This window comes from Plectropomus leopardus, chromosome 16, assembly GCF_008729295.1.
Source record: "Plectropomus leopardus isolate mb chromosome 16, YSFRI_Pleo_2.0, whole genome shotgun sequence".
Classification (NCBI taxonomy): domain Eukaryota; kingdom Metazoa; phylum Chordata; class Actinopteri; order Perciformes; family Serranidae; genus Plectropomus; species Plectropomus leopardus.
Genome location: NC_056478.1, coordinates 26,142,163 through 26,168,669, shown reverse-complemented (window position 1 = coordinate 26,168,669; position 26,507 = coordinate 26,142,163). Strand labels below are relative to the sequence as shown.

At 39.4% G+C, this 26,507-nt stretch overlaps 2 protein-coding genes and 1 long non-coding RNA gene across 3 annotated transcripts in view; all 3 read right to left on the bottom strand.

Moving 5' to 3' along the window:
* Window positions 1–9: 9 nt before the first annotated feature.
* On the bottom strand, window positions 10–10,056 carry cnstb (consortin, connexin sorting protein b). The gene is made up of 10 exons (XM_042503971.1): window positions 10,025–10,056; window positions 9,377–9,401; window positions 9,108–9,138; window positions 7,455–7,541; window positions 7,218–7,329; window positions 6,718–6,739; window positions 6,556–6,625; window positions 5,522–5,766; window positions 1,358–1,502; window positions 10–1,013 (listed from the first exon to the last, which is right to left on the bottom strand). The coding sequence occupies exons 1-10, from the start codon at window positions 10,054–10,056 to the stop codon at window positions 805–807; spliced, it is 978 nt and encodes a 325-aa protein (XP_042359905.1). The 3' UTR covers window positions 10–804.
* Window positions 10,057–12,934: 2,878 nt separating this feature from the next.
* Window positions 12,935–20,059, bottom strand: LOC121955976. Its single transcript, XR_006106647.1, has 3 exons — window positions 19,878–20,059; window positions 15,226–15,766; window positions 12,935–13,038 (listed from the first exon to the last, which is right to left on the bottom strand). It is a non-coding gene; the product is annotated as an uncharacterized LOC121955976 (long non-coding RNA).
* Window positions 20,060–23,566: 3,507 nt separating this feature from the next.
* Window positions 23,567–26,507, bottom strand: part of kif26bb (kinesin family member 26Bb) — a 28,039-nt gene continuing 25,098 nt past the window's right edge. The window contains exons 14-15 of the mRNA XM_042503970.1: window positions 24,295–24,445; window positions 23,567–23,778 (exon numbers count right to left, since the gene is read on the bottom strand). Coding sequence (XP_042359904.1) covers window positions 23,567–23,778; window positions 24,295–24,445 — 363 coding nt within the window. The remainder of the gene's footprint in view (window positions 23,779–24,294; window positions 24,446–26,507) is intronic.

Genomic DNA, 26,507 nt, shown 5'->3' with positions numbered 1-26,507 from the left:
AGAGTAACCACTTGTATTGAGGTAAACACACAGTCATAAAATTATCTTTTTCTGTGAAAGTATCATCAAGGCTCATCTGCATCTGGATTCAGGGTTTTTCAAAATAATAAATTTGTCATTGTGCTGAATGATGTGCATGATAAAGGTGTAAAGCATTTGTATTAACTTAACATATCAGTCAACGGAGGAAAAGATAATGGTAACATGAATTTAAAAGTCATCTTTTGTCCAATCAGAAATTCAGAAAACAACACAGACACTCACACACACATATACAATCCTTAATTCTAAAGACAGCTTCTCTGCATGAGTCAAAATATAACAGATAGAACAAGAGTGGAAAAAAGACAAATGTACACACAGCACAAGGAAACAACTGTACACAGATAGTCTACTCCTTCTGTTAAAATATAAATATTGTTGAGAGTTGTGAGCCCTCGTGTCTGTAAGGTTCAGCTTCGAAGGAAATATCCACACAAGACAGTAGTAAACGGGAGTTTTTGAACTCTGATCCAACAACATGCACGCTTTTAACAGTTGTCACTGTTTAGTGTGCCTTAAGCACCCGTTAGTTAGAGATACATTTTAGGCTGATAGCTCAGATTCATTAGGACCCGAGCTCCTCTGCTCTGACACAAGTCCAGTCACTGGAGAGGAAATCAAAGCTTTAAACGCTCCGGGTGGCTGCATCAGATTAACACACGTAGATGTCATGCCTGTCACAATGACTCCAAACTGTAGACTGGAGGAACCTCACCCTCTATTTTACAGTCCGTCACAGTACAGATGTCTGAAACAGCGTGTCTAAGTCCGCAGGGGCAGCCAGTGTGCGAGCCCCTCAAAGAACCTCCGCACGGTCATGACGTAGAAGTCGACATTGTGAGTGAAGTCGGTGCAAATGTTGGAGTAAGTGTCCACCAGAGTGCAGTACAGGGCCGTCCCGCCTATGCTGATCACCACGGTAACCAGGCACAGCAGCAGCAGGATCAGACAGGAATCTCCGCCCACCTCTTCTACAAGTAAGAAATGGACAAATGTAATGTGGGAATTGGACATCGGTCCTCGAGCTTCACTGATGAGTTCAACCATGGGCACAGCACCAAATACTGGGTCCTGGGGGAGAGGGGCCTCAGAAAGCCACCTTTTTTAAAATACAAAGTTCAGTCTTTCCACTGATTTATTCAAATATTTTTTTATTTATTTGTGGAAGTCATTTCTTAGAAATAATTTAAAAAAAAACTGCAAACAGAGACAAACTTTTCATTCCAAGCTTTTTGAGCTCCCCCCTCCCATTGGGGCCTTGGGTAATCAGTCCCACCTTTCCCCCCAATTACGACGCCCCAGTGTCTTACTGTACCTTGCTCAATGCCGTCCTCTGGTTCACTGAAGCGCACTTTGCGTTTGGAGTTCTGTTTGGTAACAATGTCGCTCGGGGGAGGCAGTCCATCCAGAGACGCTCTCCTCCTCTTCAGGATGGAGACCAGACCATCTGGGGAGGAACTCTGAAGGAGACACAGAAACAAGAGAAATGACCACTAATGTTTTCCTCTTGTTTTAAGGAAGTTTTTGGGCTAACTTTACTCAGAACCTGCAGTAGTGGCAGATCTTCCTATAGGCAACAGCCACCCAGACTGCAATATATGTTTCCTATAAGTCAATATATAATTATCACATACAGGCTACATCCTCTGGATATATGAGGATACAAGTTTACAACATATCTGAAACACCCACAGTAACATTTGTAAATGTGAAGTAATTTCCAAAGAATATATATGATGGATTTTCATGCAATGTTATATGTTGCTAACATACATGTTAGCAACATATATTTAATCTATATATGCAAGTTTATGAATATATACATACAAAAAAAATCTGTATGCACGTATATGGTTTTCTTTTACATTTTAATATAATCTGCATGTCTATCTATACGTCTACATACATAGTATCAACATATATTGATGGGATTTGGGATGAATACATATATGCAGTACAATAGAAGCATCTCTTATATGTGTTAACATGAAACAGCTTACACAGGAGATTTTTATAGGTCAATGATAAATGATTCGATAAAAATAGTACATATCGGAGGTTTAATTTCTGGCTACACACACTCATTTAAGGCTCAAGGCATGCCGTGTGTAATATATATTTAGCACTGCAACACTGTAAATGTATATGTAATCATATATACAACATAAAGAAGTGAATACATGTTAAATGTACGATAAGTGTCCTTTTTTTGTGAATTATTTCCTTCATAACTGCAAAAATATTTTGTGTATACAGCATTACATTCATATACAGCACGATGTCTCTGGATTCCCAAATATAACGTGCTAATCATATTTTTATTAACAAAATGTATATACATGTGTGTGTGATTTGTGATTTTAAAAATACATATATATTAAATGTATAAATAATTATACTGTATATGTGACATATTGCAATTAATTTGTTATACCTCGATAAACATACTTGAGTAGGCTCAGCATATATGTCAATATGTATTATGAAATTGTTCAAATTTCTCATAGAGTTCATATATATTTTCTACATTTAAGTTTTTAATTCATGCATTTTTCATATATGCTAATTCAATATATGTGCATATATTACATTTCAATATGAGCATGAAAGAAAAATGTACTAAAGTACATAAATTGACGTTAGCCAGTAAAAAAAAATGGTTACTATACCTACAAAATACTTTGCAAGCTTAAAGTCTGTCAGCGACAATTTAATTACAGCATGGGGGTGCAGATAAAACAAGGGGGGGTTTTAGTCCTCTGCCAGAAAATTTCCAAAGTCAAAGACTTAATATCCTGCATTCTGGTGAATCGTTATGCCAATTTATGCTTTTTCTGCGTCACTTTATCTTTCCTCCTTTTAATTCTGTCAAAATCAAAGTCCTCTGGTACAAGGGGTTGGGAGATGCAAATGCATTGCAAATGTATAGTTGGGATAGGAACAGAATAGGCTTATACATTAAATATAAAATATAATATAAATATTTGGTTTAACTGCGAGATTTGACTTGCACTAAAAGTCTATCTCAAAGTCTGAAGGGGTGAACAGGCTCCATCATGTTCTGTATGAGTCAACAGACGACCGGCCTGGGCGTGAGCCACAGAAGCTTGGCTGAGGCAAGTAAACACAGAGCTGCAGAAGCACAGGTGCAACTACACAGAAGCACAAACAAATTCCTCTCTGTGTTTCATCACGATGTGACAAACTCAATATTTAGACAGACCACAGCTACAGACATATTACTGACACCGTGCTCATTATGATGCATTGCATTAAGAATGTCTGAGATATTTTTAAACTGCAGTTACACTGTACAGTCAACAGAGGTCAGTAACAAGAGTAACTCCCTAATCCTAATCGCTAAACACACATGGAAACACACCGCACATTCACATGCTGACTGCATGCAATTCTCAAGCTGTCAGCCTCATCTGCTGCCATCATTTACAGGTCAATTACTCAGTGGGTCAGTAGCATGTCGACAACACTACAAACCTAGAACTCGGATTGAATAATGAAATATCACACGGGAGAATGACCTGGAAAAAAGTGCAGAAATTAAAAAAAAAAAAAAAATCTGCTTTTTTTTCTGTAATACAATTTTAAATCTATAATGATATGAATTATATATATGTTTTTTGGACAATTTTCCCTGATTTTTGCTAATTTTCTAATAAGCCTTCCTCCTTTTTGAAACTAATTTTCTTTCATGTGATTTTCTTCCTCACCTTTCACTAATTTCTTGCAATTTGTAGGACATTTTGTACCAAGCTGATCATTGCCTTTTCCCCATGTTTATGAAAGAAATCAAACCAATTTGCTCAGTTTTTAAAGGGTTAATGAAATAATGACTCTTTTATATCTGACGGCAGCTCATAACGAACAGATCGACCAACGCTGCTAAATTTTAAGGGGATATAAGTTAGCCCTCTAAATTCAAGAGAAGTTTGTCATACCACATCATCAACAACAATATCAACTGGAAAAATTGAAACTTTCTTGGTAAAAGAACAAAGCCTAAAACCCAAATGAAATGTGTCTCACTGCAAAACAAGTACCGCCCATGCCCCACCCATCTGATCCTCCACTGGATTATATAACAGCCATGAACCTGAGCCCATCGATGCGAGGCCTTCAGCCTGTACTGCTTGTTTGGAATAGCTCTGATTTCATCTCCACCTCTAGGAAGAACCAGCCCTCCCCTCCGCTCAGCGTTTGAGCCAGAACATGAAGTCTTGGCTCGGGCCCCGGCGCAGTAATCTAGCACATTTGGTAAACATCCCAAGTGTCAGGCCACACCAGTGAACATGGGTGGAGGCTTTTGGACATGGAGAAGTTGGTGATGACCTCAGCATGAGACCACAGAGATCATTCATGGGAGTGTCCCAGCAAAGACAAAGAGCTGCAGGTTGGAGAATGGAACAAATACAGACTATGCAGAGGGGAAAAGTGTAATGGGCAATAAAAAAGGAGAGATAAGAGAGAGGAAGGAAGGAAAGAAAGATGCATGCGGGAGATGACACACGCATGGTAAGGAGAAAGGAAAGAAGGCAGGAAGGGGAGATGAGAAAGATCAAGAAAGGGCCACAGGGCTGCCAAAAGATATTCACAACCCTTCTGTATTCATAACAACAACTCTCTTTTATACATTCATGTCATATTCTAAAATGCCGGTTATTAAATCACCTCCTCTGGAAAAACTACAAATACTGCAGCGTGGTTGTATGCCTCCATGCACCAGTAAGTCTGCACTTACATTTTATATCAATATCGGTGTAAAAGTATTTGCTTCACACACACAAGATCTGGAAATCAGCACCGTTTCAAGATTAGAGTCAACAATTCGTTATCTGTCTCTCTGTCTCTATACGTCTCTCCTTCTGTTCTTGACCTGTGACGTTGAGTTATGGCCAGAAAAGTGTTTTTGCAGAACATTATGATGTCACAGCTGACCTCTTGGATACAGAATGTCAGAACTTCATCATTATATCCTTTTAAACATTTGTCTGAAATTTTAGCATATCAGTGCTTGAGAAACATGTTTGAAAACATGTTTTATGAGGTCACCGTGACCTTCACCTTTGACCTTTGACCACCAGATTCTGATCAATCCATTCTTCAGTCCAAGTGGATGTTTGTGTCAAATTTGAGGAAACTACCGCCTGTCCATCTTCAGATATTGCGTTCAGGAAAATGAGACAAACGCAAGGTCATCATGACCTTGACCTTTGGCCTCTGAACACCAACTCTAATCAGCTCATCAATGAGTCCAAGTGAACGTTTGTGCTAAATTTGAAGAAATTCCCTGAAGGTGTTCTTCAACGAATGACGGACAACGAAAAAACAGACAACAGACAACGCACAAACGGACAGATGGACGGACAACCTGAAAACATCACACCTCCGGCCTCTGCTATCTCGGGCACGGACACATAATTAAAATCGCCAAAAACAACAGGCCAACAAAGTGTATTCCTACCCCCTCTGTGTGAGACAGCTTGGCCAGGTCCTTGTCTGAAGCCTGAGGGACTCCCGTCGGCCACTCCACCTTCACCTCCTCCTCTGGCGTCTCCTCACATGGTTCCTCCTCCTCTACCTCCTGTCCTTCCTCATACGTCTCCTCTTCTTCCTCTCTCTCCTCTTCACCTCTCTCCTGTGAGGAAAGCCCAGACTCGGAGTTCATGCTTTGTTCTTCATCCTGGTGTGTTGTTTCAGGACTGTTGGCTGATGTGGGAGAACACAAGACATTGATCATTGATTATGGATTATTACGTAATCCTTACCGTCTGTGAATTTAATAGTGTATTGATATGGAGGTTCTGTGTCCATGAGTGGAGTAGAGGGTAATGGTGCTAACTCCACTCTGTTCAGAGGATTTCCAGTCATCTCTCCTGCAGCTCAGCTAAATTTGTGTTAAATTCATTTGTCGCTGATGCTTTTTATGGTCACCGTTGGACAGTGAATGCATTATGCTGCAAGTAATTCATCTGGATGTGGACATCAACTCACCAGTCTGTACATTCTCCTTTTGCAGACTTCTAGGTAGCTAGTCAGGTCAAGGTTTTTACATTTAAACATAAGTAAACACTGAAGAAATTCTTTCTATTCAAAGGCAACGTAGGCGTGTTATGTGAGCGATAATGGAAAGGCAAGCCCCTTATACGTGGGAGCAGCCACGTATGAGTTATGCGATGTGATTACACCTCTTGTAGCCCCTGCTGCATCATGCCCGAGGGAGCCAGTACCTACTAACAAGCACATAGCCATAGCATCATGTGACCTATAAAAATGAGAAAAAATGTGTTTCTGTTGCAGTTTTGCAAAATATGGGTTTTTTGAATCGCTTCAAATACCACCTCATGGGAGTTCAAAGGATTTTTTGCAATAAATGGGAGTTTTTTTTAAACTGGCATGATTCAATTAGGCGTATTTTACATTCGCAATTTCAATTTGAGCAATTTGAGCATTAATGGAAACCCAACTTGTGAGCCATTTACACAGAAACACGTTTACCTTTATCGTGACAAGGTTGCAGTGTCTCGTTCTTGCTCTGAATGTCTTTCAATGTTGCATTCAGCTTCTTCTGTGAAATCAAAAACACAAAACAATCATTTCTCATGTCTGAACATTTTGAAATTGAGCTAAAATAAATAACGAAAGAAGGGCTTCACATACCTGTTCCACACTGATGCATGGTCTGAGATAAAGGAAAGCCAAGACAGAGGAAGACCAGACGGACAACAGGAGAAAGAGAGAGAGACAAAAAGAGCAAAATGAGACGAGGTTAATAGTCTCACTTAACATATTAAAAAGCTAAAATATTCTCAGAGCCTTTCCAGCAGGAGTTGGCTTATGCTCTCCAAAATCAAATCCACCTACGTCAAATGACTGTGGGCTGCAATAACATACCAGGACAGGATTGGAGGGACATGGCATGCAGACCTGTGGTATTTGTCTGCGTCTCATGGAAATGCCCATCCTGCGGAAATCTTTTAAGCCCTGTCAGAAATATTGATTTTCCCAAATGATTCCCATGTGTGTCTGTATCCTCAGTGTGTCTTCTTACATTATCAATGTGTTGGATATTTAAGGCACCTTTGCACTGGTTTCACTGTTCAGGCCCCAGAGATAACCACCTGATTTCAACTGATAAATGTTGAAGTGTTGTAGCATACCTGAGGTGTGTCCTGCAGATCTGGCTCAGGGTCTCGATGTGTTTCTGACTGATGCCGTCTGTCTCAGCGGGCAAACAGCTCTCAGCGTACTTCTTCTCTCTCAGCTGGCTCTCTGGGAACACATGTGGAGTACACACACAAAACAAATGCACATACTCATGTTTTTTTTAATATTTCATATTTATATGTATTTATTTTATCAGAGATGATATAAAAAGGAAGACATGCATGCAGTACCCCAGTTCTCCTGCAGGGCGGCGATGTTGGAGAGCAGACGTTCATGATAGAGCTTCTCTAGCTGGAGGAACTGGATAGCCCACTGGTCTGGTAGCATTATTAGTAAAAGACACCAACTTCAGTTTTAACATTTCTGAGTAACTACAGCTCTCATTTCTGTTTTTTGCAGTTTTGGTTTTATTCCATAAAGTCTGTTGTTTTTGTAAACTTTTATCCGCCATCAAGCATATAATGGCAAAAATTTGGTCTGTGACTTAATTTGGGAAAATGAATCAATAACTGAGATTATCAACAACTAGAACGATCCTCATAATGAAAAGTTAAGTTAAAAGAGTGAAACACATCAGCCTGCTCACTCATTTTATGTCAGTGAGGGCAAATGCACATCAAAAATGTCAAGAGGAAAAAAACAGGGACATGTCCACTTGCCAGATAGCATCAAGAACAGAGAAAGAGGAAATGGCCTATTAGGCCTTCCCAGTTTAAATGTGAATGTAGTTAGTGGTGTTTTAGAGAGGATGGACTGGGATGGGTTAACACACACAAGACCTTATTCCCAAAAAAAAGGGGGGCAAAGCAGCAAAAGACTGAGAACTTGTACAGCATATTAATGAATTAAAACACGCATTCAGTTTTTGTTAGTTCAGTTCAGTTAAGTTTGGTAGTTCAGTTCAGTTTTTTAGAGGTTTTTTTTTGGTATTTCCATTGTGAAAAGTTGATAGCGAAAAGTCCCTTAATGCAGTGGTTCCCAGCTGGTGGGTCGCAGTCACAAATTGGGTCGCGAATCCATTCTGAATGGACCGCAAGTGACTTGTGAATGTGTCATGTTTGTAAAAAAAAAAAAAAAAAAGTTTATCTTGAAGTGCAGAGAAATTGAGCTGCAGAGTTTTTATACTGAGGTCCAGTTTCAGGTTATTTTTTCAGTATGAAACATGAGTTCTAAGGCAGCGTGTTGTTTACATTTTGTGAAATAAAACTGAATATGTGGTTATTTATCTTGTGTGTGGACCTTGAACTAATGACTAAGGATAAATCTTAGGTCCAGACAAAATGTGAAGGTATCCATGTTATGATTATGCATAACAAATAAAAAGACAGACTAAAGGAACACAGAAAACAAGAAACCAAAACAGGTTGTTCTAAAAGTACTTAAATGCAGTAACAACAAAAGCCATGACCGATTCCAGCGCGGATCCTCATTTTCTCCCCGCCTCTCTTCCTCCCTCTCCTCTCTCATAAACACACACTGTACTCTACGCAGCAAGACAGGCGCACGGCTGTTGCCAGAACAACAGCACAAACAGAGCCAGAGGAAACTACTCCTGCAAGCCTTTAGGGCTTTCAGCCAAAGTAAGGGGAACACCCAGTTACTGAGAGTCAAATGAACAGATAGAAAACAAAAATGAGACAGGCAATGAAGTGACTGACTGACTGCCAAAAAAGCAGGGGAAAAAAGATACACAAACTTTTGTTCCTTTAGGGTGATGCTTTTGCCTTCATCAGACCAACACAGGCCTCTAATGGACTCCATAGAGTTGATTATACGCTCTTATTTTCTGGCTCAGTTACGACTGAAAAATATTAGTGACTGGCAAAATGTCACAAGGCATAAAAACAGAAACACGTGAGGTCACTGTGCACTTAGAAGGATACAGTCCTCTTTGAGCGAGTAGGCTTCTGCAATCTGAAAAAAGAAAGATAACTGATTTAACAGGAGGTACAACACGTCCACACATACTAGCACAGAATACTAACTGTACACCATTTATGTGAAACAAGTCATGTGACCCTAAACCACTCTGCCGTGCACTGAAAATGATGTCCTCAAATGCTAATTAGGGTGTTCAACCAAATATAGACTTATTTTTTTTCTCAATTCTCCAAATTCCCTCAAAGATGATGATCACATGACGGAGTCATACCAAGAGGCAGAGACATGGAGACACCCTGTGAGACAAAAAGTCACATGAAACCAATTATGGTTCGGATTAACGTGTGTCTGTGGGCTTTATTCCCCCGTTCACTTCATACCTTACTCTGCACAACTAGTCCGATATATGATATGAATATATGGAAGTTTCACCTCCTCAGATATTTACAATGTAGATAGCTCATATTGTTTTCAGTTTTGAGTATTACGCCAGGTTTTTATATCTCTGACTACTATCGACTATAGCTGAGTATAAGTTACACTTTCACAGTATCAACCAAAATAAGCAAGTGCCAAGTAGTGCCGAAACTTTTCCAGTCAAGCAATATCTTTTCTGCGTCAAGGGTCTGATCCCGAATCATCCCGGGTTCTTTTTTTTTTTTAGACCAATTGTTTAGTTTATTTTCAAAACAACTTGCAGGTATAAATCAAGCAATGAGCACTGTCAATATGACAGATATAAATATCAATAGTACCAATGAAATACCTGTTTTACATTCCCTTGACAAATTGAATATCTAAATAAATATTATACAGACTTACTACTATGACAGAAACAACAACAGATACAAAGAGACAAAATAAATATATAAATAACATACACATGCATCTTTTCAAAGCTCCTCCAAAGTTAACCTACCCCTTCCCCATGAATCTTTCTCCAACTTCCATTATACATATACAGTTTCTTACATGTGCACTCTAAAATAAATAAATTAACAGATTTAACAAAGAAGAATGAGTATAAATTTATATCACATTGTGAGTGCCTTCTCTATAGCCTCAAGCATAACATGTCCTGCACCATTCATCCGAGCAACAGAGAGCTCCACAGACAAAATCTCAATTAAAGAATAAATCCACTGTTGAATGGAAAGATTGTGTGGTGGTTGCCACCGGACCGCCAACATCTTTTTAGCAGCAGTGTATGCAGATAACCATAGCAGCCTTTGAGTTTAACCCATCCCGGGTTCTTGCCGGATTAACAACTTTCTGTTGCTGCCGTCTCCAGAGCTGCACTCCGAACGGTCAGTTCAACGTCTGCACAGTTTGCACGAGCTAACAAAGCAGCAGCAGCTAAGATCCAACACCGAGTCTGTGACTGTCTCGGACACAATTTAACTGATATGTTACCGTATATGTTTCAGTTATTAATGACTGATTCTTTAAGTTCAAAAAGTCATTAGAAGATCATTTAAAATGTAATAAATAAGGTAAAAAAGTCGGATAAAAAGAGTGTCTCAAAGATACCTTAAAATGTTTTCTTTTTTTTTTTTTTAAACATATTTTTATTGACTTTTCAACATAAATGAGATTTAACAACATAGTGCCATTTACATTCTCAGCATTCTTAGTAATGACAAATAAAGTAATAAAAAATGATAAAGAAAATAAAATGCCTGTTTGGAAAACAAAACAAAACACCACCACCCACTTCCAAGTTTTTACATGGGCTGTCAAGTAACTCATCCAGCCGAATCCACACTCCCTTTAAGACCTGTTTCCTAAATTCCCAGCCTCCTCAGGTAGAAGAAAGATAAATAAATAAATAAATAAATAAATAAATAGATAAATACATCCTGTCCCACGGATAAGGCATAGACACTTTACACCAGATAAGTCACAGAAACAATCTAGGATCTAAGAGATAGAAAGAGTCTTCCAATCCAGTGTAAATCTCCCCTTTTTAATGATGTCACGTAAGGATGGAGGCAAATACCTTAGGAAGGCTGACCAGGATCTCTCAAACAGTTCATCATCGCCCTTTACATGTGCAGTTAGTCTTTCCAATGGTAAGATACTATAGGTCTCATGAAGCCACTGTTTGACTGAGGGAGGCCTCTCACTGATCCACTGCTTTAAGATACATCTTACAACCTTAAAATGTTTTCTTAAAAAGTGTAATACCTTAATGTGAGGTCTGTACTTAATGCAGAGAGTAACAAAACCCCACTGTAGCTGAGGCATTGTGGGAAATGAGATGTTGTGTGGAGAGGTCATAGGTCATAATTGTTAGAGGTGCAAGTAATGATTATTATTATTATCAATCTGCTGACTATTTTCTAGATTTTCTAGCCCAAATGATTACAGCTTTAATATGGCAAAATTGTTAAAAAGGCCCGATATGATATCCAAGAGCGAAACACAACTTATTCAGATTTATCTGATTAGTCTCTAACCTCTTCATATTTAATGTAAAATCATGTGACAAGCATTTGAGAACCCAAAACCGCGCTATTTTTTGGTGAAAAAAAAAATATTATTCTGTTGTCAAAATCACTGCGATTCATTTTCCATCAATCAATCAAATAATCAGCCTCGTTTAGTTTTCTTAACAGGACAGTTCATCCCAAAATCAAAAACACATACTTTGTCTTTTACCCGTAGTGCTTTTTATCAGTCTAGGTTGTTTTGGTATGAGTTGCAGAATGTGGGCGATATCGGAAGTAGAGGCGTCTGACTTCTCTCAAATATAATGGAACTAGAAAGCACCTGCTTGTGGTGCTAAAAGCACCAAAAAATATATTTGAAAAAAACTCTACAGCAATGTCTCTTTCCAGAAATCATGACCCGGTTACTCAGGTAATCCACAGACCTTGTTGTGAGCAGTTTCATGTAGGAACTATTTTCTTTCTGCCGAACTACACCCACTAACCGAATCGCTCCGCAGAAGCATGTATATGTATTCTTTTGGGTATCTTTAACAAATGAACTTTAGATCAGGAAATATTTAGTACCGCACTAAAGCAGGTGCTCGCAGATATGACCAAATATGGACCTTCATGTGTGATAGAGTATGAGAGACACAGATCATGTTTCTACTAAAAGTGGGTCCACATGCTGAAGGTAGATATCTGTTGAGTGTAATGCAGCTGAAACCAAATTCCTCTGATCTGAAGTGTTTTTATAATGAAATAATAACTGATCGTGCATGACTTTTACAGTAACACATCATTGCCATATGAATAATGAGCCTGATTGCACTGTATCGCCTCTCCTTTCCTTTGTTAGTATTTGAGGAAAAACAGCCTTGGTTTTGGTGATTAATGGAGTTGGCAGTGAGGCAAACTACAAGCTTCTCTGAGACAAATTAATCATATTGTTGTTGTTGGGAGACAGTGGAATACAAAATGTTGCACGAGCAACATGAAACCTCTGGCTTTTGCCGTGATCCTTTTCAACTGCGCCAAGACCGAATCAAACTATATTTATCACACTTCTAACTAGCATGCCTGTTTGAACCCCATAATTGAGATCTGGGGGAGTGGAGGCGGCAGGAGGGAAAATAATAGACTTGGATTTCAGAGTCTTTGGAATCAGGTCACACAGAGGACCAGCCATACACACACACATACACACACGCACGCACGCACGCACGCACGCACGCACACACACAGACACACACACACACAGTAGATGTGACATGTATATGCATACACATCCCCACACAAAGGCACTCTGCGTGACTAAATAAAGACACACATTCCCTCTGGATATGGGAGAAGAACAGCCTCCCAGTTTCTCTTGAACATTACACACACACCTGGTGCAGGGAGTGTGGCAGCAGTGTGTAGTCACTGTTTTCTCGGAGGGACTGCAGGGAGGCCAGCAGCTCAGGGCTGGGGCCCGACAGTTCATCTCTGGAGATGCTTCCTAGAAACAAACAACACAAACAAATGCTTGAGTGGTTATGGTGCAGCCTTGATGTCTGAATTCTGATCACAGTATCTTTGCTGTGGTGTTTCTGCTCCGGATTTCTTACATAATCAATGACAGAAATGATAACTTAAAGGGAAATGTTTCTAATTATCTTCCTATGTTTTAGTGACTACTTGACTGTTTCGAATAACAGGTTGTTTCTTTTTTTTAAATGGTCTAGTACTGAGCAGGAGCTCTGCAGCCAGCAGCCGTGAAACTGGCTGTATTATAATCACAGCAGACAACTGAGCACCATAAAAGTATGTCCACCAAGGAGCTGATCACACCGAACTTCAAGAATAGTCTCTAGCTGCTGTGCAACGCAATTTTCTGACAGTTTTTGGGTGCACATCAAAGATAAAATATTTTTACCTTTTACGCTCAAGGTGTGGAGTCCCTTCGCTCCTCAATGTCACTTTTGCACTTCCGAAGCATTGTAGGAACGGTTGCATCTGGCGCGACGCGTTTTGGTGTAAACGCCCCCTAAAAGTGCTTGTTTTTGCCACCGACAGACTCAGGTTTTAATTCTAAGCATCTGACAACACTACAGAAAGGATCCCTAGAGATACACATTTTGTTGCAAGTTCCTTTGTGTTTATGCACAAACAGACCCGACATCACAATTGCCAAACCCATCAGACTTCATATCTACCTGGGTGAATTTCAACCAAAAAAAGGTTTTTAATTGTAAAAAATAACCAAAACAGCTTTTTTGTGAGTTTAATTTTGCCTCAGCTGACTTTGCATCAAGTTCGTTTTTTGATCTTAAAATAGTTTACTATTATAATGTTTATCTTAATAGAGCCTCGTGGGTTTGAAGATAACAATTTCGGGGCGGTTTCTGGTTAAAAAAAAAAAAAAGATCGTAGTGCTCAACAAAAGCTCTACCTTTGTAGGGATCATTTCCATAATGTTGTCAGACACTTAGAATAACAATCTGACCCTGTCGGTGGCAAAAACAAGCACTTTCAGTCAGCCTAAATAGCTAAGAGTTAAAAGATTGACACCACTGTCTAAACAGGAAGCTGCCATCAACAGCCAGTTGGCTTAGCTTAGCATTAAGACAGAAAACACTGGCAAAGAGTATGTCAATGTGCTTGTATTTACCTTGTGTGTGTGTGTGTGTGTGTGAGTGTGTCATGGCAACCCCTGAGGACATAGTTAGATGCTGATGCTACCTGACAAAACGCTGTCACTTCAGCAGACTGCTACTGGTGACAGCCTGTCAGCCCCCCCGCCTGCAGCCTTACCGTGACAATTAGTCACTATTAACTGCAGCGGTATCGTGCAACTCTTATGTAACATAGTGTATCAGCTCCAGCGCTGTAGAACATTGCAAACATCCAAGAGTATTTGCCGCGGCTTCCTTACATCATCCTGATCAACTTAAGCTCTGTTCGCTCTGGTCACACCGCAGCAGTTTGTGGTCTGCAGATGGATGATGAGCTTTGAGTCGTTCTGAAAAGCTTTCAATCAGCAGTTGTCTGCAGAATAATGTGCGGTATCGTTCTAATGTGTCTGTCTGCTGCCAGTCTGGTGTGTTTAAAGATAATAAACTCTCTCTGAGAGGCATTTTAGTCAATGAGCTGCAATGAGCTGTACATATGAACCTTTTGAAACCTGAAGCGACATGCATTTTTTTTGTGCTGCTGCTTTCAGATGCCTTTCACAATATTTACACCTTTGAAGCTAGGGAAAAATGTCTGGGAATAAAGAAAAAAGCTGGAGAAAACTATATTTCTAATTATCATAATAACATATTTTAAATTATGTTACAAAATTATTGGAATATTTACGCACTTTTTTCCAGATCATTTCCTTGTTGTTGTTGTTGTTGTTGTTATTTTATATATATTTTTTTTTGTCTTTTTTTCCTATTAACTTTTAGGTAATTTTCTTACTTTTGTACTTTTTTTTTATTTTTTGCAATTTTTTGGGGTCATTTCTTCTTTCGTTGCTCATTGCCCATGTTTTTTGATAGAAATCAAGCCACTTATCTGAGATTTCAGAGGTTGAAGTATTATTAGCATCCACATTAGGTGATACTGCAGGAAAAGCAACAATTCCAGTGGTGTGCAAACATATAAAATCACACAGCAGTCATATATTGGATAAAACAAGATGGAGAGGAATTATTTTTACCTGTGACACTGTCGTTGCACACCCCTTCTGCCTTCTGCGTTGCCCCAGTGTCCGCATCTTTCGGCGGGATGGCGTTCTTGTTACCCATCACCTCCGTCACTGCTGCAGTCGTGTCCTCAAAGTTGGCGTTTCCCAAAAGCTTGTCTGAGACCCTCCAGTTGGCCGTGGCTGGGTCTTTTGTTTCAAGCCCCTCACTGGTGAATCATTAATTGTTTCTGACTTTTATTCTGACGTTTGTGCTTTTGCATTGAGCTCCCAGAAAGCATTTAAGGGTGAGCGCTGGAGAATGAGGTTTTCGGCAGGTTCAGTTTGTTATCACTCGTGACGGAGCATGTGATTTAATCCTCCATCGCCTCTCCTGGGTGGTCAAGAAAAGGGAGATTTGAAATGTCCACTTTAGTCGATGAAGGCTGTGCAGCGGAGGATGATGCCCTCAGACTTTGCAGACTTTCTGCAGTCCTCTGTATGGTGTATTGTGCTTTTTCCTCTTCTCTCTTAAATGCACAATTCAGTGTAGCCTCCTTGCATTGTCCCCAGCAAGCTGTCGAAAAAAGGTATAAATTAAAAAGATAACATTATGGATCCTTCGTGCATTCTCCTGAGAAGGAGAGGACATGTAAAAAAAGGGGAAGAAGAGAGACTGAAGGCAAAGAGGAGCAGCATTTCCGGTGAAATGGCAGTTATGTCACTGACTGAAAGGGTCGTCTTTGTGTCTAAACCATGACTGCTCATTGAGGCATGGCAGAGTGCTCCATCCCAAATAACTCCCGGGTTGAAAATAACTTCATAGTAGTCTTTGGAGTAGAGTAATCTGTAATGAGTATGTTAAAGTGCAGACAGACAGCGACACTATCAACCAGCAGTGAGTCAACATTTTTCCAGCATTTCCTACAACATACTATCACGTTTTTCAACCGAGGAGGGGGTTATGTTGCAACTAAAATGTATTCATTTATTTTATTCACTCATTTATGTTAATTACATATATTTTCCCTTCTGACAGATGCCGCCTTGTAGCCGACAAGACAAAGAGTCTACAGAAAAGTTAGCAGCTCTGCGAGGCTGCACTGTACAAAGCAGTGCTTTGAGCTACATGCTAACATCAGCATGCTGACACGCTCACAGTGACAATCCTGAAATGCTAATGTTCAGCGTGTTTAATGTTTACCGTGTTCACCATTTCAGTTTAGCACCTTCACATGCTAACATTTTCTAACAAAACAATGCAGCCGAGGATGATGGGACTGTCATTAGTTTTGTAAGTAGGTAGTTTTCTCTGCATGTTGCAGAAACCTCCCATTTTCATATCTCAAAAAATCCAGCACCTAATGATGCAAAAAGTAAACTTTTAACCTTGTCTTATACTATAAATTGTATAAAATAGATAGGTAGGCTATATGATGGTGAAAGAGTTCATTAACAGGTCTTGAGCTGGTGTTTTCATTCAGACTGACAATGCCTGACAAGGTATTTAGTTTCTTCCCTAAAGGCAGCTGACAAGGATTTACATTCAGATTCAGACAACTTTATTGATCCCAAAGAGGGCAATTAATGTGGCCGACGACAAAAGGTTGACATTAGCAAGATCAATGCTCTTTTGCAGGGCAGTTGCTCTAACCTATAACCAGTCACTATCACTGTAATTATTATAGAGATACCTGACATCATGGTGTCAAGTCCTTATGTTTATATGTATATTTTACTTAAAGAAATATTTCAACCCCCGAAATGGGGGTTTTTGGAAGTGGGGTTGTATGGGGGGGGGTCCCAAAAACTGGGAAATGTGTTGTTGGAGCCATAGGGGTAAGCACAATATCAAAACATCTGTTTACAAACTCTCACATTACTCGTGCACGATAATCCAAGTCTCATTTATCCAGTGAAACACTCAGAACTTCTCAAATAGACAGCACTTTACAACAAAAACTGTAGGCGAATCCGAACTACTTTTGAAACACCTAAATCAAACAATAACAAAAAGAAACAAACTGACTGAGGCAGTGGTATGGAGCACAGAAAAGTATCCCTTTTCTTTTATTTCCTTGTTGTAAAGGGCTGTCTGTTTGGCAAGTACTGAGCATTTGTCCATATATCCATATATGTATGGCTATAGAAGACTTGGATTATTCTGCATGACTTGAGTGAGACTTTGCATACAGATGTTTTGATACAGCTTTGCTGTTGTTTAATGTGTTTTATGGGACATTAATTCGTGAAGTTTTCTCCGTTTTTTGGATTCTTCGTTCAACGTGGAGGCATGTGAGGAAAAACAGTTTTCTTCACGCGTATAACATAACATGGTGTGAGTGGCTGATATAAAAATAGTGAAGTATTCAGTTAAGTCTGCATTATAGCTTCAGAGATGGTTTTCAGTCTTACACACAAGCTCCTCTCCAAAACCTCTTTGGTAGATGTTGGATAGACAATGGCCGACATGCTGTGGATAAGTATATTTCTGCCTCGTGAAACCTACATTTTCAGCCTGAGTGATCTGAGGGCATGAAAGCTGTGTGATGCCATGTGTTCACACAGCATGTTAGCAGTCATGTGAACGATGTGAATCCTGCAACATGGAATGTGACACAAAGTACAAACACTGGGAGCGGACAGTGACTCATAGGATGTGGTATAAGATTCATATGCAAGTGAGGCTAAATATGAAAATCTTTGTAAATTTAACCAAAACACTTATGACAGAACTGGGTTTGCATTTACATTTCGAGGTTTCTCCTGTGAATTGCTAAATGCTATTTAAACCCATTTCTGTTTCATGCCCTTTACCTTTTACCTAATTCAGTACCTTGGAATCATGTGGATTCTTTCGGTGGTTGGTATTTTCTCATACTATTTACAAGTTACATAAATTTAAAATTAGTGCTGACCATTTTCCAGTGGTCTCAATTCCTTTAAGACAGGAAACATGCAGAGACTTGCAGAGAAGGGATAGCTCAGACATGCAGATAGGCTTGTCTTAGCTTAGCTTAGCATAAAGACTGAACAATAATGGATCAACTTAAAGATCTAGTGTGTAGAAAGTAATGGCATCTAGCCGTGCGGCTGCAGAACTGAAACGTCTCCTGTGTGCGAAGCATATTTAGGGGGATTTAGTGGCCTCTAGTGGTGATGATTGGAGACTTCAACCAGCTGAAATTTCTCCATAGCGTGTCGTCAAATTATCCACAGATGTTACAAATCAGTCCCTGTGTTTAGCCACTAACCCAGTACATGCCAATGTTTGCTCATCTTTTATCTGATCCAGATGTTTAAGAGGTTTTTAGTGTGAGCTGAATTATTCGCAGAGCTCTCCTCCAATAGTGTCTAGCCTGATTAATTTTACATAAAAATAAACTGATATAACTGTTAAAAATGTTGCTCACACAGGCTTATTTATTTTCATTTAGTTGGTACTTTATTCTTGCTATTGTACAATTTACTTTTGGCGGTATAACTTCTTTATTTAAGTATGGAAGCTTAATTTTACAGTGTGGTGTCACTCTTGTGATTTGATTGTTAGATTTATTCATCTGTTGAACAAAACTATAAACAGGAATATAAGACACTGCAATGTTTGTAATTAAAGTAGGTATGGGTATTGGAGATACTTGCATTGTATTTCAACTGTCATTTACGACATCTATTGCTTGTCTGTCCATCCTGGAAGAGGGATCCCTCATCATCCTCTACCGCTCTTCCTGAGGTTTTAAATATATGTATAGGCTATAATAAAAATATAATTAAGAAGAGACAGACAGATGAGAACAGAATTAATGATGTAAATAAAAAGCAGAAGAGCAGAAAAGGTAAACATGCCACCCCTGTTTAAGTTGGTGCCCCACTTGGGCCACCCCAATAAAAAAAAGTCTAAACACGCCACTGCCTCACAGCGTAGGCTTATTGTACTGCAAAGCAGAACAATGTGATCATTATACAGGCCTATGTGAATACTTCCTAACAACAGGGGCTTATGCTATCTTACTGTAACATCAACCACGTGCAGCTCAGAGTCCAGCTTGTCAACTACAGTCAGCCCATCATTAACAGGTATCACACCCAGTCTAGCACATCCTTGTACTGTGAACACTAAATTACAACTTTAAAAGACACAGACAGATTTTGTTTCCAGTGTTAACACTCTGGGGCTTTCACTTCATCCCCTGTCTGTTCTGTTTTTGTTTTTTTTTTGTTTAATGTCGCACAAGTGGGTGGCTGATTGTGCGTGCGTGCGTGTGCACGTGCCTGCGCTAGGTAAAGTGAACATGTGCATCAGGGGCGCGTGCAGCTGACGCTCTCGTGCACTACGTATACTCGCGCTCAACAGAACGTTAAATATACACATTTTTTGGTTGTTTCTGTCTATCATAAGCTGCTAATCACACGAACATTAACGGTGGAAAGATGTTGAGCTGAAAATACAAAACACCATTAGCATGTTGATGTGTCTGAGATAAGCTATCGAGTTCACCGCGTATTTTCCTCCTGTTAACCTTATATTTCTGCTGCGACATCCATTTTAAAATTGCCCTGTGGTTATCGTAGGTCCTCCTGGCAAAGCTGAATTATATTCAAAGCTTCTACAGGCGACTATATGTCCTGTCAGTTAACGTGACACGATCACACGGAGCACGGGAGCTGGGCTGCAGGGATGCACTCACCGCTGGATGTTGTTTCACAGTTTGCCGTCTGAAACAGCGTCGCGGTGTTTGTCCTCCTCCGTCCACAGCTGGATCCTCACAGACCTCCCTCTGTCATCTGTCCGTCTCCGGGACTCTCTCATGCTTCTTGTTTACGGTCCAATCCGGGGATTTTTCAGCTTCCCCTCGCTGCAAACCATGCATTTCTTCTAAGGCATGTTTATTTATTTATTACAGCATGTGGCGGAGCCTGCCATCTTGTGGCAGATGTGTCGCACTGGCTGTTGGTTGTGAATCAGCGGTTATGTAACAGCAGATGAAGCGGTCATATGATGGGAGTGTTAAGCTGATAAACCGTGCACCGGATTACAAGGAAAATAGTAGAAACGTGCATCGTCTTGGTGCTGTATTGTTACTGTTACGTAAACAGAATAGGAAAGAGATAAGTCAGGTAAAGTGGGACATCAGGTAATGTGGGACTAATGAGGTCTTACATCTGAGCCTCTTTAGATATTAGCAGCCAATCACAAAATATGATCTGATATGATTTCCAAGGTAAGCCTTGTGGCAAGAAAATACTCGCAATTAAAGTGAAAAGCTCGTCACACACTTCAAATATAATCACATGCATTATTCAGGTTTAAATGACCCATGGACTTTCTGCGGGTTTATTCAGAAGAAGCATCTATAACAGTAGGCTGCACAAACACACACACACACACACATACACACACACAGATCATGAAGATCATGACTGCAGTTTTCACTTCTGCGTTGAGGTTTCTGGAACTTGAAATGAGGCTAAACAATGAGGAAGTGGAGCAGAAAGAGAGGAAGGGAAAAGTCAGGGAAGGAAGTGTGTGTGTGTGTGTGTGTGTGTGTGTGTGTGTGTGTGTGCGTGCGTGTGTGTCTCTTTATAATTGGGCTGCTTTAGGGCTCAACTCTTGCTTGCTCTCATTACCTTTTCACTTGCTGTGGACGGCATGAAAAGTCATCCTTTTGTTGATGTTACATTGCATCACAACGTAACAGGAACATTTTCATTATCTTTCTCTCTTTGCAAATAAATGCAACAACAAAACATAATGAAAGAAAACATGACAGAAGCATGAGCAGGAGCTGCATAATGATTTTAATCATTTTGCACAAACACAAAATAACTGAGAGCTCTGGTCATTTATTAACAGTGACATACAACATGCTGAGTAATAACTTTCACAACACAGACGTCCAGTGTGTGTGTGTGTGTGTGTGTGTGTGTGTGTGTGTGTCCTTCCTCTACGTTTATACATATTGATCTAGGTAGAAAACCTAACATCCTCCATCGATTGCTTTGCATCAGTCCAGCCTCTCTTGTTGGCTCAGTGACTTCACGAGGCTCTTCAGACACGATGACGTGATTCCTTTAATGTAATTACTCCTCCATTACACCGAGAGTAGAATCCACATTTTTATTCTGCCGCCAATCATTTCCTAATGTGTTCTAGCAGCTAGCTTATTGATCGCCAGCCACTCAACCCCTGAAGACACTAAAACATTCACAATGGTGTTTCTGTTGGCAGCAACTTCAAAGAACTTAAGGGAGCGTCTGGGTTTTTTTGAAGTGGGGTTGTATAGGGTGCTCATCCAAAGTCAGTTTGCCCCCAGTTTGGAGAACCAGGCTGGAGTGTGATATGGAACAGTGTACTGCTGTGGAGGGGTCAGCAAAAAAATGTATTTTAGCCACCTAAAATTAGTCACAACTGACAAAAAAATCTATATTATTTTAAGTGAACATGATATTGAGAATATTTTCACAGCTTTACCTTTTTGTCAGAGAGCCTGCTGTAATAGGGAAGCCTTTAATGGCCCATCTATGTTGTCCTCAAGGTCACCTCACTCCATTAAGAAAAACACTCATTTTAGCACACTGAACACAAGAGCTGCTGGTCTACCACTGTTTTAATCAGTTAGTTTGTGTTATTGGGTGATTTTGGTGAATCACATTTTACCCTTTTAAGCACCAGAGTCACACAATAACAAAAAAAAAAATGATTGAGGCGTCGGTACCAGCAGCTCCTGTGCTTAGTGATGTTAAATCCCTGCTTTTCTCAGTGAAGTCTGGCTGCAAAGAAAGCAATGTAACAGCTTCATTTTCGCGTTAGAAATTTGCTGTCTGACAGCAAAGTACATTGATGAAAATGTTCTAAATATAGTGCACACTTAAACTGATATAGATTAGATACAGAAAGATATAGATTTGGGCTTAAAATATGTTTTGTTGCTGGACCCCATCCACAGCAGTGCATTGCTTAGCCTCCATGGCGGTCTCCAGCCTGATTCTATAAACTGGGGATGTGCCAGCCGCCATCTACTGTATGTAATACACTGACTGTGGAAAAGTGGCACATACAACCCCACTTCCAAAAATCTGAACAACCTCTTGAAACTTTGTCCTTCACTTATTTTTTCAGTCACTGTTTCCACAGCTCGCAAAGAAACTGCTTTGCTTCCTGCTAAATAATTTCCTTCAAAATACTGGACACATTTTTACATTTGTGTCAAAATGTTTAAAATAAACAAATGTATTTTCATAGATGTATTCAGCACCAAAATCTATATACAAAATGGCATATTTCTTTTTGAACACTCTAAATGTAAATGACTGCAATGGCCAAACCTTCTCTAAATCAAAGATAAAAAATAAAAATGAAATCTTTTAAGTTTTGCTACTTAATTTGATCACCAAATCAGTGGTCACTACAACATATTACTAAACAATATATAAAAATCACACTAGTGTGGTGAAATCTTTTCTAGATAATGCAAAGTGCTCCAACATTTATATGTGACCAAAAAGTGCCTGTTAGGAAGACATCAAGGTATGCATTAAATCTTCCAGGACGAATTAGACAACTTCAAAAGAGTGAAATAAGACCATTAGTTTAAAAAAAAAAAAAAAACTCAATAAGTACCCCTGCACAAAAGTTTCCTATAGTAGTTCTATCCAACATCAATGATGCGGTGTCTCTGCACCTTTATCACCTTAAAGCTAAAGTGTTATGGTGTGAATACTCAGCAGATTCCTTGCCAGGAGAGGAAAAGTTATAATATTTGCACCTTTAGCTCAACTGAAATGTCTTGTCAGCATTAGATGCTGCACTGAGCTGGTTGCTATACATATACTGTACAATGGTGAAAAAAACAAAAGCAAAGCTTGAAGAAGTCGTTTTTTAGGTTACTTAAATGACAAATAGAGAATTTTAATGTCTGTAGTGTGATTAATGACAGATAGCAGAAAAAAGTAGGGGAGAACGGGGTCAGTTGGGACGGTGCGTTTTCAACAAGTTTAAAAGCAGCTATAGAAGGTGATGTTATTTTTATTTTTTTTTTGAGATTCCAAAATGTGTCTGAAAGAATGTTCACAAATTGCATTGGGAATGAGCCCTTTAAATGTGTCTGAAAAACTCCTGCCAGCTGCAGGACCGAAGCCCCACAACAGGCTTTATTGACCCCTACCTCCATGCAAAGACAGGTGAGATGTTACAGTAAAAGACTCCAGTCTTTAGCACCTTAATTTAAAGGGACTGGAGGTAATGTGGTGGTTGAGAAGATAACGTGTGCGTTTAGTTAAAGTGTGTGGCACATTTTAAATTGATCAACCAAAACACAGTGATAGGTAGCCAGGTGCGACAGATAAAGAGTCTGATAGGTGCTTTAACCATTTCTCACTATAACTCAACTCTGATTCCCTTCAAGGCTCTATGCTCTGGAGCTTTTCGGCGTCGCTTCTTATGTCGTCTCCTTGTGCCGGCGTCGAAGCAGGTGACCATCATGACATTTGCCTTGCAGAGGCTGAGCCTGTTCTCCAGCCGGGCTGTCACCACTTCGAGGGCCTCCAGATGCTCCAGGGAGTCCACCTCGAAGGTCTGCCAGAGGTCGACTGGAGGAGGAGGAGGTAACAGTTATTACTGTAATAATTACTGTTTTTATATGTAGACAATATTGTGATGACGTTGAATGGAAAATTACAATTGCTGGTAAAGATAATAGTGATGGTAATAGGTATTGCAGATACCGCCAGAGTAATGGCAGAATGATTTATTAAACACCCCATTTACTGAAGAGGAATTTACTATCTTTGGATTTTGGTCTGTGGGTCGTACAAAATAAGCTATTTGAAGATGTTGCCATTGGCAAATACCATAATTATTTAATCAATAATTGATTTTTAAAAAATCATTTATAATAACCATTTGTTGTACCTAATTAATACATAGAGATTTTTTTTACATTCTATTTCTGAGCTAAGCTTTTGTGACATTCTCCACTTACTATCTTTAGAATGTATAAAGAAAATGGTTAAACATTTCTATAATAATTTATTGAGATTTTCAAAAAGCATAAAAATATTTTTTGTGCATGCTTGTTTACTCTAATAAAGAATAATTTGACTGACACTCTTGGTTCCACTTGGTAGGCTCCAGCATGAGGTTGTGTTTGGCCTTCTCTAGCTCTCTCCTCAGGTGGCTGTATTTGGCTCGCACCTCTGAGATCCTCTGCTGACGGTGCTCCAAAAACTTTAGCTTGGCACTGAAGCATGCAGGCCCCTGAAAACACAAACACACATGCACACAAATTTCACTACTTTCATTTATGTTATTTTAGAGCTTGTAATCATTTACGAAAAGCTTGTATTTTTAATACTTCCGCTGCTACTGCTCTCATTAAAATTAACAACATGCGGTGTTTTGGCTGCAACACAGCGTCTGGTTGAATCCTCCACCCCTCGCTCTCTCGCTCTCTCTCTCTCACACACACACACACACACACACACACACACACACACACACACATACACACAGATTGTATTTTGGTGGTTGGATGAACAACAGCACCTCCCCACACACTCATAAACACCATGTTAGGGCAGGGACGACACCTCTTGGGATTGAGACAAGACAGGTCTGTAGGCTTCTAAATAGAATTATTATATTATACTAATCTTATTACACATAAGGGGCATTTTCAAAGGTCAGTACATGCACATTTTAATGGGAGACAAAAAAATTTGAGGCATGGAGTGCTGCAGCAGTACACCACCTTTACTATACATTTACAACTTGTTATATTTTACTAAAATTTTCCCTCCAATGATGCCCCATGAAAAAAACAATTCAAGAAAATAATAAATCTGCTATTTCTTTTAACATCTGTTTGTTTTACGTCCCATGTCCTTCTTTGTTCTTTGCTGCAGCATTGACCCAATTTCCCCCATGTGGTCATTAAAATTGCATCAAAGTTGCCGTCCCTAAGACGAGTGAAGGCGGGGAATATAGTCTCATGAGACCAGACCTCTCGTCATGGGGACATTGCGTCAGCACAAGCACCACATTTTGTTTTCAAGCACATTTCAACTCTGAATGCAAGGTAGAATCAAGATCAGTTCACTGAGCATTTCAGCAACACGCTGCATCTACTTATATCTCACATATAAACCTGGTAGCCGTAAGATTTTTAAAGCTATATTATCTTATTGTTTAATACATAAAGATATAATGTGTACCTTTCCTCATTAAAAAGCCTAGAACCAGACCAATGTTATCTATTTTGCAGCTGTGTACTTACTTTATCACAAATGTTTCCATCAGTGTTTAAACCATGAAATCTCATCTGAAGTCTGTTTAATGAAGCTCGCCAAGTTAATCAAGAGTGTAAGTCAAATTATTCTTTTTTTTTTGTGTAGTATTTCCTTTGTGCAAGTGTCAGGGTTGTGGTTGTCTGTCATAAATTGACTTTTTATCCAATTTTAAGTCATATTTTAACAATACAAATGGGATCTTGGTAGTTTTTCAATATGTTTTTTATTGGATGAAGAACTTAAGACATCAAACATCAGGATAAGAGAAACAAGCTGAGTAAACCTTTGCGGCAGCTCGGCTTTAGCCGCTGCTCTGCCAAACAGCATTGGAAAAACACTCATTTTTAAAATAAAACTGCTTTATTAAGTGTTTTTACTGGTTTAAATCACATGGTTTGTGTGTTTTAGAGAGGAGGAGACCACTGCAGATACTCGGACCCTCTGAAAGTCTGAATCTTCAGTTATCAGAGAAAAAAGGTAAGCCAACAAAAGCAGAAGCTGGGCTAGCAACCCCTCCGCAATGAGCTGAACATCTTGAGAGAAACACTAATTTTCAAGTGAAACAGCTGTATACTCAGTAGGCTATTTTAACCAGTTTTAATTACCTGCTCCGTTGCTCCATCTCATCAACATGTTAAGACGTTTTAAACATGAAATGAGCAATGTGGATGGGTTAATTCACTATCGTGGCAGAAATGTTAATTGTTAATTGCGCTCACTGAATCTCATTTGAATTCCTTGGTAAATCAATATAGGTTTAACTTTCAAATTGCCAGTACATAAATTAATGGATTGATGAGTAAAAGTTTTTTTGTGGTGGGCCTAGCCTAATTTATGTTCTCAACCTATAGCCTACAACCTGAAGGTGAGACGAGCAGCACAAAATCTGAAATGCTGATCAGCACACTGACACAAAAGGTGTATCTTACTATCATTTATACCTCATTTTTCACTGAAGTTTGCACAAAAGCTCTTGTATTTAGCCTGTAATTTGCTCCTTTCAATTTCAATACAGTTAGCTATAATAGCTA

Bases quoted from the DNA above. Each gene is read 5' to 3' on its own strand.
- cnstb (XM_042503971.1), bottom strand. From the start codon at position 10,056: ATGGAAGTTGGAGAAAGATTCATGGGGAAGGG. The intron at 7,330-7,454 runs GTACTGCATGCA...ATGTGTTCCCAG, and splicing joins CGCCCTGCAGGAGAACTGGG to AGAGCCAGCTGAGAGAGAAG. The intron at 5,767-6,555 runs GTAAACGTGTTT...CTCCCACATCAG, and splicing joins GCAACCTTGTCACGATAAAG to CCAACAGTCCTGAAACAACA.